Source organism: Coturnix japonica, chromosome 4 (genome assembly GCF_001577835.2).
Source record: "Coturnix japonica isolate 7356 chromosome 4, Coturnix japonica 2.1, whole genome shotgun sequence".
NCBI classification, from domain to species: domain Eukaryota; kingdom Metazoa; phylum Chordata; class Aves; order Galliformes; family Phasianidae; genus Coturnix; species Coturnix japonica.
This window is the reverse complement of record NC_029519.1, coordinates 44723022-44738746: the sequence shown is the minus strand read 5'-3', so window position 1 is coordinate 44738746 and position 15725 is coordinate 44723022. Positions and strand designations below refer to the sequence as shown.

At 39.8% G+C, this 15725-nt stretch overlaps 1 protein-coding gene across 1 annotated transcript in view; it reads right to left on the bottom strand.

Moving 5' to 3' along the window:
- SLC4A4 (solute carrier family 4 member 4) overlaps window positions 1-12371 on the bottom strand; it is a 216657-nt gene extending 204286 nt beyond the window's left edge. The window contains exons 1-2 of the mRNA XM_015861476.2: window positions 12236-12371; window positions 3143-3269 (exon numbers count right to left, since the gene is read on the bottom strand). Coding sequence (XP_015716962.1) covers window positions 3143-3153 — 11 coding nt within the window. The 5' untranslated portion in view covers window positions 3154-3269; window positions 12236-12371. The remainder of the gene's footprint in view (window positions 1-3142; window positions 3270-12235) is intronic.
- Between the last annotated feature and the right edge of the window lie 3354 nt (window positions 12372-15725).

The window sequence follows — 15725 nt, the reverse complement described above, 5'->3', positions numbered from 1 at the left end:
TTAAACAGCACGCCATAAACACTGACTTTTTCTTTTAACTTCCTAACCTGAGAAGTAACCAGCAAAGGGCCTATTTTAAGTAAATGATAAAAGGCAGATGCTAAAGCTCAAGAAAGCCCTAAAGTCAGTAAAAAAGACCTGAAAGCAATGATACTAACAGTACCTTTAGTCTTTAGAAAGAAACATCTTGACCAACATTTATTTTTTCCATAGAACGAGAGCAAACTAAGTTTTGGAAACTTTTTGCCCAAGAACACTTTCCTCCAGGGCAAGGCTTCAAACTATCAACTAGTCCAGTTTGATTCCATGAACTCACTTTGCAATCCCTGTTTAGATCAGCAAATCCAGGGCTCAGATTTGGTAATTCTTCTCCAGGGCAACACACAGGAATGAAATCAGACCATTACGTGTCTTCACAGTGCATAGTACAATATTTCTCCAAAACACTTGTGTTTCTACCTTAATAACTACATAAACTGTAGATACTTATAGCTCAGTCTTAGACTTATTGCCCCTCACTTCTGGAAAAGCCTGTGTGTAGACATACACACATGCATACATGGTACACACACACACACTTGCTCACTCTTGTTCTCTGTGCTAAATAGCATTCCTAAAATAACTTTTGGCATTCCTTTTTAACTCTTCAGTGTGTTTTGGATTTTCAGGTGGGCACCTTAGTAAAAAACAAAACAAAATAAAACCTTCATCAAGCACAAATCCATTTGTTTAAGGCTACTCCTTACCTACTGTCCTGCAGGCTTGGGTTTTCACCCTGGTTGGTAGTGGTGGCATTATCTGTTTGCACAGCTTTCCATAGCATTATAAACACGGCCTCCCAGATGCTCCCAACAGGCCAAGCTACTTTAACTTTCCCTTCTCATCTAGGTGACACAAAGTGCTTGTAAAATTCCCATCACTACCATGTCTGAATCCCAGATTCCTACCTTATGATAAGATTGATTTTTCTAGTCGAAGTCCTTAATGTTTCAGGTAATTTCTCTGAAGTGCCAGTTTTTATGCTGGCCAACCACAAGACAACAGCACCACCCAGTGGCTCTTTCTGCAGTCAACGTTTTGAGGAACCATAAACTACAAGTTTAGAGGATTTCTCAGAATTGAGAAGGTTCTTAAATTCACTGTTTCAGTAGTGCAGGTAATTCCTTAGAAATCCAGTCCACTTTCTCTAAAGTGACTAATCTCTACCAGGACAGATAGCCACGGCTGACAGCCATTCTGAAATTTCAGGGGCTCCTGTTTTCAGACAGCATCAAAATTCCTCACTATAAATTCCTCTTGTATATACTCCCGTGGTTTCCACATTCAAACCTTTACTTAAAAGAGGTCATTCTGGCAAGTGGTCGCTATATCTAAGAGCAGGGACTGTTCCTCATCAGTCTCTAGACAAGAGTACTGAAGAGAGAACCACATATGAAAATGTGACGATCGTATTTTATGCTCAATGTAAAAAATATCAGCAATAATGAAGCCACATGCTTGAATGTTTACAAGCCACCTGTTATCAGTAGTGGAGCTACATATCAATACATGGGTTCATTAAAAAAACGTGAAAGAAAGAAGTTTCAAGGACAACCATTTTAGTGAAACTATACTTTTACAGACCTTCGTGTTTAAAATAATCAGACATCTTATAATGTATGATTTCACAGCAACCTATTTTTTTTTGCAGAATCCAGCTGAGACTAACAAAGATTCTAAGCCCACATTAAGAAGAACTTTCTTGATGACCAGAAACAAAGTTAACAAAATAGAAAACCAAATACTCTGGTTCCAAAGCATTTCAGAGCACATAATGTTTCGACCATTCTCTCCCAAAGACAGGAAGACACAATAGTTTTCAGTCATAATACTAATGTCTGTGGCATAAACTTCTCTTTTAAGAGCAGAACCGTACTTGAAAAAATAAAGATAGTGGACCTATTCAGTTGCTTGGCAGCTGGAATCAATAATGAAACTGGCTTTATCCAAGCTCTGGTCATTCTGCAGTTATAGTTAGAACACACCTAGTATTACAGTGTATTTTAGCAGTTACCTGAAATTGTAGCGACTCTGTAAACAGCAGTATGACTTTTGGAGCTATCACTGTTCTACCTTGCTATATTTTCTCAGGAGATCACCTACAGTTAAGCAAAAGTTTCTTGGGACATTTCTGCTCCAAAATCTGGAGCTGATCAGTGGTCCACCCCCTTTTTCTAGGAGTTGAGCTTCCTCAAGGAAGGATCCTCCTTCCACACACTGTTTTTGCAAAATAGCTTAGCTTCCTTAGGCTGCTCTATCTCCTTTAATTGCCCCAGGGCAAAGGGTTATCTCTCTGATCTTTTCTTGGGTGACGTAACAACATGTTGAAGAAAGATCACTATTAAACTAAAACTCCTCCCAGGTGCCTTATAATTATAAGGCAACAGTCACAGTGCTGTAGCAATAAAACAAGAGACATTAGCTTTAGTTACCTGAGCCAAAGGACAATTTAAGAAAGGAAAAGAAAATTGTAAGTTGCAGTTCCATGAAAAGCAGAAATAAACATTGTACACGCTTGTTATGAAAAGAACTGGCATGACCTCATCTCAAAAGGGATTTAGGTGCTTAATTGCTTCTGCAACCAGTTCAAACACTAAAAACTCCTGAGTCCGTGAAGGTAAGTGCGTGTTTAATAAAAAAAAGTGTCCTTTTACGTACAGAAAGATTGTTTTAAAAGTCAACCATAATTAAATACCAACAGGTGTCTAAGCCTTTTGGAACAGAAGTATGGGCACAGTGTCCCGTTGTTAACACTACATTCTGAACTCTGCAGAGACCAGTTTTCCTTTACTTCTCTGGCATTACACAGGCATGGCACAACCCAAAAGTCTAATCCTACTTTGCTTCAGGGTCTAAGGGCTTCAGAGGTACTTCCCAAAAGATATTTTCCCCAGAGAACACTTGCTCATCCCACATGCACCGTCCCAAACACTGAGATCTGTTTAACTAGAGAACCAGTTTGTGTTTTTCCTGTTCCCGTCACAAAACCACAAGCCGGAAAGGCCCAACCAAAAATTAAGTCATGTGTACAGCTGAAGCATACACTGGTTATAGATTGGTCAGAAAGCAACAACCACAAGCTGGAGCTGTGGATTTCTTTTACCTTTGATGCATTTCTGTTCTTTCTTTGTGCAGCTGGGGTAAGTCACTTTTCAGCTTTACGGTAGCACACACTGGAGGACTGCAAGAGTCTTAGATATTGCCAGCCATACCAGGAGCTGTACGGGTACCTAGGACAAATAAAAGAGATTATTTATCTTTTGCCCAAAGACTTCTGAAAGGGCCTGGGGCCAGACTGTAGCAAAACAGGACTGTCAGTCACCAGGTGAAACAGTCAGCAGCCTGACTGATCCAGATTCCAGCTTAAAACTCTTCTCAATCAGCTGTGCAGGCCCTGGGACTCTACTGAACTCTTATTACCATCAGGAAGTCAAACAAGTTTAACACAGAACAACAAAAAGCATTTTTTCCTCTCTATGGCCAAGACAAACAACTGTGGGAGTTAACAAAGGCAGTCAGATTGCTACTACTATCACAAGCCTTTGGCTTTTCCTATCTACCCATGCTTATACAGAAAACAGCTCCTCTTTCTTTGGAAGGAAAGGGGCAAAGAACTTTCTAAGTGTGCCCTTTCTAAGCCAGAAAAATACCACTTGCCATTGTAGCTCACCAGAAACTAAAAACGGAAAGTTTATGGTAGTACTACCACAGAAACCGGCAACAAACACATCAGCATTCAAATATCTTCAAGATTTGTATTTTAAGTTAGGACTGACCAAACAGGAACATGAAGATCCAGCCTCCCTAACTTGGAGCAGTTCAGCTCAGCTCCAAAGCTTGCCACCCTATTCACATACAAAGTGAAAGGAGAAATCAGTACTCTCAACAGCAGGGCAAGGTAGATGCAAAGGGCCCAGGGCACAACTATCACCCTTCACAGCTAGCACAGTGAACAACAATCTAACACAAGCACTTTAGAGGCTTTTAACTCAGGGGGATTGGGCAAACAGCTTCACTTGCTTTCCACTTCTCCTTTCCATTTCTGGATACCTCAACCAGCTCTGAACTGTCTTGGAATTACTCCGTTCATCTGCTGAAATGACCTGTAGGTCTGGGTATACAGCCATACTTTCGTTTATGCTGAGGTACCTTAGTTACTTCAGTCCCCACTCCACCTGATTAAAGTGTCTCCAGCTTATTCCACCAGAATGCCAAGTAGAACTGAGGCGTATCTGCCTACAAGACTAAGTGTGCATGTGCTGAAGGCATTTTAGGAAAGCCAGGGCAGCTTGCTAGCTTGGCAGGAGAGGCACAGTACAGAAAGATAGCACTACAACGATGCTCACTGATTTTCAGTGATCTGGGATGAAATTAGCCAGACTTTCACAAAGATTTCAGAGATTCTTCCTACATAAGAAAACCAAAAACCAAACTCCATGTACTAAGAGATTACAGGAAAGGCAATCATGAGACAGGATAAACTGAAACCATAATTAACCATCATTATCGAGTAGCAACTATGTTGTGTGGTTACACAGCAATAAACTATGTATGGAGTCACCAACGAACTACAAACTTTGGCCAGAGGCTGCAGGCATGTTTCTCTAAAACAACACTTCAGTACCTAGCAGCTCCTTGTAAAGCCCCTGCAGAACTTGCAAGGGGTTTAATAGGCACTGCTGGGCAGAAAAAAGGTTTGAAAGCTCAAGGAAGTTCACCTGATGTGCTCACACAGAAGCTGTGCTCCTTTGATCTGAGCATCGCTGAGAAAACAGACTGACAGCTTATGTAGAGAGGTGCCAAGTGAGTCAAGTGACATTCCCCAATGATGAAGTGACATAAGATTAAGCCCAATCACACACAGTCTTTGAGAATGAGTAAAGGAAGATCGTGGACTGTGCTAGGCTGAGGGGAGTCAGAGACAGAAATGAAATGAAATGTTAACCTCAGGTTGCATGTTTCTGTAGAGGCAGATAAGGAGAGTTCCAGAGGGATGAGTTCCAGTGAGATGTTTGCCTCTTTCCAGTCACTGATGGGAAAAAATGAGCAATTGTTCCTGGACTGAGAGGACAAAATAATCTCAGCTTTCTCAAATCACTGTGGAAAAAAATAACAATAATAATAAAATAAAAAAAAAAAAACAAAAACACAACAGTAAGGCATATGAAAACATAAGCTTCTCAACAAACCTCAAGTGGCATAGAAAACTTGGTAAGAAGGAAGCTGTTTTCACTACACCCCCAACTGGTTCTCAGTCATCTAGCAGAGCTGATGGGGAGTTACCTGAGTCATATTGGACAAGAAAAAGCTCTTCAGAGGAATTGCCCAGAAAGTCCCTCAGCAGAATCTTCACCTGAGACCATCAAATATTTTGACATAACCACTTTAATTCCAGATGGCCAAATTCTATAAAGATGTTGAGCAAAGCAGAAATGTCAGAGAAAACCAAGAAAAAGTGAAAGGGTTCAGGAGGGGGAAGTTCCAGAAAGATTACAAAGGCTGCAGAATGCTTTCATAATGAAAAAGGCAGGGAAAATGTGAACCTCTGAACAAATACAGTTCTGCGCAAATAGGAAAATCTTTGCTACAAGTATGAGAAACTAGTTCACCTAAGCCAATCTTTATTAGGTCAAAATACTATTAATGACTGTCAGTGGAGTCTCTTCTAATAAAAAGATTGTTAAGAGAAAAAAAAAGCACTTCAGCAGAGGTACTTTTAAGGTCTTAAACAAGCTTTTAGTGACTGCCACTAAAAGCAGTCCCACTTTCATCCACTTGAAAGACATTTATCTAACTCATACAGCACTCAGCTTTGAACAAACAAATAGATGAGCACTGATAAACAATTTAATTAGAATATTTGCTGCAAATCATTGGAGATGGAGGTTGTGCAACATTATGCTGGGGCAGTGAGCACACGAGTGGTAAGCAATTTGTAGCACTAGCCAGAACAAGAGAAGAAACCTAAAATGGGGGCGGGGTGAGGGTGTAGATTTTCACTAATCTCTGAAAAGACTCACCGCTCTATGAAGATTAGATACAAATCCAGTAATTACAGAGAAGTCATAACACCCTTTTCCTTTCTTAGTAATATTTAACTATGCTTAACCAATTGCTTACAGATGGAAGAAAAGCAAACTCAGCTCTAGTATGAGACATCTGAGTACTACAGCAATGCATGTTTCAGAAACAAAGGCTGTCTGCAAGTCCTTTATATTTGTGGTATATTTTTACTGGTCTTGGATTTTTAAAAGAATATTTTTAAATGCAGCAAGTCAGCATTGCTCTGCCCTTCTTTTCTGATGGAAAAGAGGGTTCTCAGGATCAAGATAATAATAATAAAATCAACTTTCTTACAAAATAAAACCTTAGACATATGCTCTCTTCTAAATGCTGTGCATTTCTTTTGCTCCCCCATCTCACATTAGTTTTAAAAGTCACTGAATACTTATTCTCAAACCGAGCACAATTAAAATATGAAGGAAAAAAGCAAGCTTATATGCAGAGCACAAGTACTATAAATTCTAGGAGTGTCAAAGCAAAACACCACTGTAACCACTTTAATTAAATATTTACAGAGAGCTTGTCTGCATAGCTGAACATCAAGCAAACAAACCCAAGCCTGGAATCAGGTGTGCTTAGCTGGATTGGAGGTTGCTTTCTCCCTCTCCCCCCGACAAGCAAAACTTAGGTAAGAATTTCAAAGTGAAGTTTAGAATTGAAAATGATGGTTTTCTGAGTCCCAGTTGAGATGCTTTCTAGAAAAAACAACAACAACAAAAAACAGGGTCTTCTTTGGCGGTATATTACATGCCAGGACCAGGGGGGAGAAATCCTCATTCTCTTACAACATGTTCTTTAACTAAGTCCTAGTTCAAATAAAGAGCTTTGCCCAGACCTTTACACTCAGGCCAAATCTACGCTGTGAGCTAACTCAGGATAGCTATACCTTGCTTTATGCCAGCAAAGGGCTTATAAAACAAGTGTAGCCATCTTTGAACAAAATATTTTTGCTAGAACTTACTCAAACCTCCTCAGAATACACCTGCACTGGCAGACATAACTTTTTTGACTTGAGGAATTATGCCAGCAGAAAGTAAGACAAAAAGGCTTGCCACAATTGCAAAGGCCTCCTTCATACTTTACTTATGTTTATTTGGTAAAACAAAAGTACAAGAGAACACCTTAAAAGCAGCTCTTAATCACTACTTGTGTCAAGAGGGTAGATGACCCTAATCCTGCCTCTAGAGCATCTAAGCCCTTTAAAACTGCTTCTTTCTACTACTGTGGCAGTATTGTCCTGTTAGCCACACTCTGCCACATTAACTCCATATCTAGACAGTAGGGACTCCTTGTCACAGTGAGCTTGCTGCAAGTCTCTTTAGCTCCATCAGTCACCACCTACAAGTTGCAAAATACAGAACCATTGTAGGTAGCCCAGGTCATAACAAACTGTGTTGTGTGTGAGAAAGAAGGAAAGCGAGGGTATTGAAATAAGTTCTTAAGGTTTTCCACTCCCCTTTAATTTTCTTTCTCCCATTGTTACTCCCTCAAGTGCCAAGCATGCAAGATCCAGAACAGAGTTTTGGCTGTATCTATGGCAAGGCAGGAACTCAGCACACACCTGAAAGCCAAAGCTTTGGCAATTGCCCAAGGTAATACAGATTAATGGCATAGATCACTCCAGCTGTAACAGTACTGGGATTTACCCCACCTGCAACCTGCCACTGTTTCTGCTAGGAGGTACAGGATGTAACCTTGATACATTGTGATAGCTCTGAAATCAGGTCTTAAGAGAGGCCACTTTGTACTTCTTTGAGCAGTTGTCTTCGACAGAAAAATAGGTTGGATTTTATCCTTCTCTATCAACAACAACAACAATCAGCTGAACAGACATTTCAGCATTGCACTTCCAAACCTGGAAGTAAAATTCCACAAATCAATTTCCTTCTAACATCTACCAACCTGCTTGGTCTAGTCTCTGCTGGACTCATTACTACTCAGCATGATACTTGAAGTGCTCTACTTTATCCAGGTCATTGCCCATTCCCACACCTTGCTTGGTTCAGTGAAGGACACAGCACAGTCCACAGCAAAAGCCCAAGTTCAAAACAGATTTTGTTCATTTTCCCATGTGACCTGGACACCAGAGAAGAGAACAATCTACACACTGCTTCTATTTAGTCCTCTCTAAATGGAGGCCAATACTTCTTTCGGCTACATTCAATCATGTTAGCAGGTGACAGTAAGAGTCAATGCCTTGATTTAGATTTAAAAAAAAAACAACAAAACAAACTTTGATAAAGGTTTCAAAATTATTTTTAAAGTTCAGCTTTGTTACTGTAATAAAATACCATGTTCCCTTTATAAAGAACATTAAATATTCAAGCTCAAATGATGGAAGTTTAATTAGTAATATATATAGGTAGCACATACATGCTACATTTGGCTTACATAGACTGCAGCAATTCACCTCTCCTTAGAACCCCTCTAGGGCATGAAAATGTTTCTAAACTACTCAGTTGTTCCATATCCTGTTTAAGAGTGCTAAAACTTTACACATGCACAGTAAAAATTACTACTAATTCTATCACTTCCTACTCAGTTCACTTCTTCCCTTCAAAAAAGCTTAACTAGTCACAGCTGCCTACAACAGTAACACCAATTCATAGGCTGCAGACTTCTCAAAGACTATTTCTAAAGGATCTGCAAAAGGCTAGAGATAGCAAGCCTTCTGTCAGGATGCTCACATTCATACATCTTATCACATCTGTAAGTTACACAACGCAAGTCACTGCTAAGAATAGTTAGTCCACAAACTGAAAACCTATCAGGCACTGTGGGCCCTCATTCTGGCTACTGAAGAACAAGAAAATATGATCCTGTGGATACAATTATCTCATTACTTTTGCTAAACAGAAGCAAGTTGATGAAACATTGCTGTTCAGCAGAATTTCCACAGCATACAGACTAGTTAAAGCAGAAGCCATGCTTCTTTTACTGCTCACAGTACAGCCCTACTAGCCTCAATTAGAATGTGCAAGTCACATAACTATTTCTTCCTAAGAATACAGATGCATTTCACATGCTGCAGAGAACTTAATAGCTTCCATTTTGCAATACTCTACTTCAAAACTAGCCTGCAAGTGCTTCAATCTCATCTTGGCTTATAGCAGTTATTTCCTGTAAGGACTGAAAGTTTCTCCCTCTCTATGGTCTCTGCTTCCTGGTTTGATTTTTGTGAAACTATTTTAAAGTGAGGCTGAGTGTGAGCCAAAGGTTAAGTTGGGGGCATCTTATTCTTACCTCTCATCTGCTGCCAAATGAGCAAAACTGTAAAAGTCATATGAATGAAAAGTAACCCAGTTCTACCACATGACTATCTCCCTTTCCAACATCTGTCTGCCTCTTCAATCTGTGGAATCAAACAGAAGCACTTTAAGCAATATTGAGATATTTCCATCTTTCACATTTCCCAGATACAAATGTTTTGCAGCATCAACCACTGTTTACAGAGATGATATCTTGGCTCCTGCCAGCATCACACCTTGCCAGATCAAGAGCTACATTCTACTCATCTGTTCACATCTCACTCTTAATTTCAGGTATATCAGTGCATTCACTATGTCAAGGCTTATAACAATTTTTTTTTTCCTTGTAACATCTGTCTCAACTCATTCTGTTTTAAAGAGCACCCAAGAACTTCCTTCTGGCTCCTTCAACACACCCCTATCATTCATGTAGCAACTAAAAGGTTGGAAATACAGAACACATAAGGCCCTTATTGCTATCAGCAGTACAGATGCTACTGACTCGTTCTCTGAAAAGGGATCTATACAAGACTACCAGTAACAGAACTACAGCAAAAAATAAGAAATCCTGAATACTAACATTTCATGTTGTTACTGCAAATTCAAGTTCATTCTATTAAAAGCTTACAGTTCCCATTTAAAAACAAACAAACAAACCAAACAACACATAGCCACGATGGGTAAAAAACAGCACTGAAAAACAAGGATGAACATTATATTAAAAGCACCGTGGGTGGCACCAGCTCCCAAACTGTTGGCATTGTTCTTGAAGAAAGCTGCAGGGCTGATGCAGAGCATCTAAAGCACAGTATTTTCATTGGTGTGCACAACCCTAAGAAACTAAACTGCAGTCGCAGTTCTTCAGTAAATAAAGGCCAATTGCATTTTATAAGGAGCCCTTTCATGTTACTTAGCATAAGATACCAGTGTATCTAACATACCAATCTCTTCACATTTATGGGATTCATAACAAGCTTCTAAAAATGTATCAGAAAGGCAGGATGTTAAGAAAAACCCTGCTGAGAACACTAAATGCCAACTCATACACCAAGTTGGCCACAGAAGACCATACTGAAGAAATAAAGCCTTCTATTATAAATAAAAGTAGAAGAAAGAAAAAAAGAGACACCTTTACACAGTTCAATGCATGAAATACATGAAATACTCAGACTACTTATCCAGGGTTTTTGGTCAACGCAGTATTCCTTTAACAGACAGACTGTAAAGACTTATAGGAAAACATACTGACAGCTCACTCCACAAAACAATAAACAGTAAAAAAAAACCAACCAACACACACACAGCAGGAAAGCACAAATGAAGAAGCACTAGTGGAAATTAGTACTTACATTAAGAGGATGAGAATTCCAGCACCTGAATGCAGTTTCACAACCCTAAGTATTTCCTAATGAAAAATGATCATTCAATGAACATATTATTCCAGCCAGCAAGAAATGTAGTAGGAACAGGGTTGATCACCTACAGAAATGCTTTTCAATATCTAAAGCGGCTCCAGCTAATCATGACAAGGACCAGCACAGTAACAGCTTGTAGCTGACCCCAAAAATACAGGCTCAAACTGTAGGAGCTCAAGAGGTAAAGTAACAGAGAAAAGCAGTATCACCATCCAATGTATGCGCGGTTTTATGTAAATTAAATGCAAAAGATTCAGTCCATAGGCAGCAGTGTGATACACAGGAAAGAGAAACAGTTTATAATCCAGTGCTAGAGATCAGCATAGCAGAAAAACAAGCAAACAAAAAAACTTCAAAATTAGATGAGCATATTCTGAGACAGAAAACACCCTTGACAGAAAGTGACAAAAAGGATGGTTCTGCAGAGGGACTTCAGCATTTCTGGATACCTTCAGTCTGTACTCCACAGAAAGCAGACAGAGAATTACTACAATTTTAACAGTGCTTTCTGACCTACTGCCAATAATGGGATTGTAAAGGCAATCCCAGAAGGAATGCTAACAGCTGTATTTAAAGCCAAAAGTACAACTAGATGCTGGAGATGTTCTCATCTGAGAGCAATGGGTAAGTGCACACTGTCAATAAAACATAAAACTAAGATGCACTATTACTTTGAGTCTGTCATGGGTGAGCAACCCTAGAAAAAAAAAGGAAACTTTCAGACAGAGTTAGTGTCTCATCTTTAGCACAGGCAAACTCTTTCAGCCCCAGCGGATGCATACACTAATTATGTCATTAAAAGATATCAGAAGAAGCCATTACTTAAATGAGCTAAGTAACTACAAATATGATCAAGATTCTAAGTGTATCACACAAGCCTAAATATGTAATAAAGCCTTAAGACTTGGCAGTCTTAGAAATAACTTATAGCACATACCATGCCATGGTATCTTAGGTGTCTCCATTCTGGGCAAAAGGCAGGACTTGTGCTTAAGCTGTGATTAAGTTCAAGGAGGATAGAGAATAAATACACTACAGCTGTAGCAGTAAGAGCTCAGACAGTGAGATCAGTGTGTACTCCACACCTGAGTGTAACCATAGCAGGGGTGTCCATTAACTATGGAAAGCCAATTGTAAGTGTCTGCACAATAGCATGAGACACACTGAAAATAGACTGCCCAAGAAAAGGGAAAATTCCCCCGCATCAGGGAAACTTGGTTAGCTCTCCAAAGACCTAGAAATGCTCAGCTCCACAGAACATAGACATGTCTCTTTGTCAAAACTGACAGTAAGCCTATCATTCAGAATACCAAAATGCCACTGTTAGACTGTGGCTACAGTACAGTGCACCAGAAACCCCAGGTAAAACAAACTGCATGTCAGTGGACTTGATGTCTTCCCTTCAGATGATAAAAAAGCAGAGACAGCAAAGCAGCTGTTGACAAGGATAAGCACACATGAAATACCTACCTGACTACCCTGGACCATTGCAATACACCCTCATGAAACAAGCAGTGGAGCAAATCAGGAGCAGATACCTAAAAAGTAAGGTTTGCTCTTTTACAGCAAATCTTCTCCTCCCGAGGTGCAGCATAGACAGGAAACAGGCAGCCAACACAGACCAGGAGTCTGCCGCAACAAAACAAGTCAATGACCTGAGGCCACTGTACTCAGCTGAGAGAGTCAGGGTAAAGGCCACCAGCTAACTCCAAAGGACAAAGCAAAAGGTGCAGTGAGAACTTAACAGAGGGCAATAGCTACTGTTTCGAGGAAACTAGCGGAGTAAAATTTGAAGATAATTATGGAACAAAAGGGCACACTGCCAGCACATATCCATAGACAGGGCTGAAGCCGTGAAGAAGTACAAGGAGCCTCAGCAATCAGCTGTGCACACAAAAAGGACTAGGATACCTGAGACACAGAACTGGAAAAGCAGCAAAGCTGCATCCGCAAACAGGCTGCAAACTAGTGAAATTTAACAGCTTCACTAAGGCTTTTACAAGACAATGTATTTGATAGCTATTAAAAGACAAAGCAAAACAACTCAATTAAATCAGAGAGAGAAGCATAAAACGCAGGAAGGAAAACTGCAGAAAAAAAATAGGAAAATGTTCCAAACGAACTGCAATGGGAACATCTTTGTAAACAGCTCTCAGAAACAGAGTGCCTGTTCCATGGTCTGTCAGTATTATTAACAGACATACACGATAAAAACTAGAGTAGCTGCTGTCAGAATACCTATATTCATGGACTGAAACCTTGACCTAAGAACAAGTCATCTACACCCAAGAGCCTAGATTTTACCCCCGTGCGTTACACTGATTGCACACGCTAGCAGAATACTAACCTAAGGTAACATAATTTAATCACATGGCCACTTAAGCTCAGCACACAATCTATGCTCTTTGTCACTAATTGATTTCAATCAGAATTACAGAGTAGCCATAGGGACCTTCAGGCTTGTATTTGGTACATTAAGTACTAAATATGACTTCAGCAGAATTCTCAGCTGCTTTATTTTCCCCGCCACACTAACAGCACTTGTATTGCTCACTGCCTGCATCTGGGCCTGATAGTTCAACACTAGAAGATGTTATCACACAGGCACACCAGGATTAGTGTTATCTATGTGCTAATATTCACTCACAGAGCAGAAACAGCTGGTGGCTGCACGGAAGACCTAGTGTCAAAACCCCTCCCATTAGATCAGCCTTTTAGAGTCTTTTCCTTAATCCAGCAGAGGCTTGTTTTATTTCCCTACCTACAGAGATCAGGATTTAGCTCATTCAGTAGAGTATTTATTAATCAGTTTTATGCTTCTGCTCTGGCAAAGAAAAAAAAGTAACCTTTCCTATCTTTAACTTTTCCAAAGCCATTCAATGTTAAAACACCAATGCTATCCACTGCAGCCAGCTCAACAGGAGAGATCTGAGGATAGAATGACCTCCTGTGGCAAATTCTGTGCATAACTGCACAACTGCATCACCACTACCACTGGCTACATGGACTACAGCAAACATTTTGACAGCTGTTTTTGTTTCATTATTCAATTTGTAGTAACAGCTTCTGCACCAACAGCGCCAGTTTTCAGCAGCCATGTTTTTCAGTGAACCAACTTTAACCCAAGAGACGTTGCACTGATGGCTTTTAAAATTATTTAAAACAATTTCTACAGGTCATGCATGAAGTGGGGCCACTGGCCCCTTTTTGAGGAAAGCAAAACAACCCATTGAAGAGTCTAAAAATAGACTGGCGTTCACTCTTGATTATTTAATAGAGCACTTCTGACCTACAAAACAGCACATCAATATTAACTAGTCCTCCCAGCCTTCTGAAGAGATAAGGAGATATCAATATTTTAACGATGAAAAGACTGACGTGGAGTGATTTACTCTAGGTCACACAGAGTCTAAAAAGGGACCTGGGCAAACAGCCTTGGAGCCTCCCTACCTATCTTTGCAAAAATATCCTGGAAATAGCAAGCATACTTCCCTCCACTCCACCGTCCCAGCTACGATACACAACTTCAACACACATTCTTCCCCAGTCTATGTTTAACAGTTCATAGCAAAGACCTTCTGGATCACTTCCATTTTACAAATAGATTTCTAGAGTCTTTAATTGCAGGAAAAAGAACATAATCATCTCTACACTAACCGCAGTCTATATACAATTTCATTAAGATGAGTTCTGCTTAAGTAAACACGAATCAGTCAAGTTATTTCTACTGATTTATAATTTACAATAATGTGCCAGTTAACTAAGTTCTATCTACAAAAGTGACTGCTGTTACAAACGGCATTCGTATTAAAAGAAACAGACTGCTGTTATAAGCAGCATTTATATTAAGAGAAGCTACAATCCCCACTGTACAAAAAGCAACTGCAAGGACTGAAAACACAACGAGGCAATACTATGCTCATTAGTCATAAGTACTTGCAGAGCAATTGTAACACCACCCATCAATATTTGAATCTGTATCTTAACTGGAAAAAAAGACAGAAAACCTACATACCAATTTTGTTTCCTAATCGTGAGGACACTGGGTTAAAACAAGCAGGCACTTCTAACAGTTCCATCAAAGTATCTCTTGCCCAGGGGAAGAGAAAGGGGGAGAGTGCTCAAACAGTGAAAAAACACCACTGCTGAACAGCAGATATCAGTTCAATAACCTTCCTTATCTCTAACGGGCAAAAAAACAACACATCAATCCTATTTTGCGGTTGGTTTATAGTAGATATAAGAATCCTGACAAATTCAGAAATCTGAGTTAGTGTTGGAGCTGTGAGGCTTCAGTCAAGGCAGAGACAGAACAGAGTACACACACATTGCTACTTTTGTTTATGCTGCATCTGTCCTACATACAAATAACTGTAGCTTCTCACACTTCAATCCACTTCAATGTTGCTGGGTTTCTTTTTGTTTGTTTCTTTAAATCTTGTTCACAGTAATTAAAAACATTCTAGTAATTGGTTGTGACTTTGCTCCTTCAAACTCAAACTTGGCAGTGAGAGATTACATAAAGTTTTCTGGAACAGGATGCAGATAACCTGCCACAGAGTGTGTGTGCACTCTGTGATGGGTTTGAAAGAAGTCTTTATGTGAACTCAGACTTGTTTACTCCCTTAAATGAGCACTGTCATTTCCAATTCCTGTAATTAAATCCAAGTTTCTGACAGCCAAAACAGCAGGAAGAATTGCACTGTTAGTCAAAAGTTGTTACTATTCAGAGTGCCGCCAAGAACACTTTAAAAAGCTGCGTTTCAAGTAAGTCTGAACTGAATCTTCACCCACCTCACTCCAATAATCCTTCTTCTTTAGCAGGCCATCTGGAAGTCACAAACAGTCCACTGCTATACGCTGCTATCAGGAACACATCACACAAAACATTCCCACCAATCAGGAAATACACATGATACATTTTATCCAATCCTGTACCTCTATGCCACAGCCATTAATT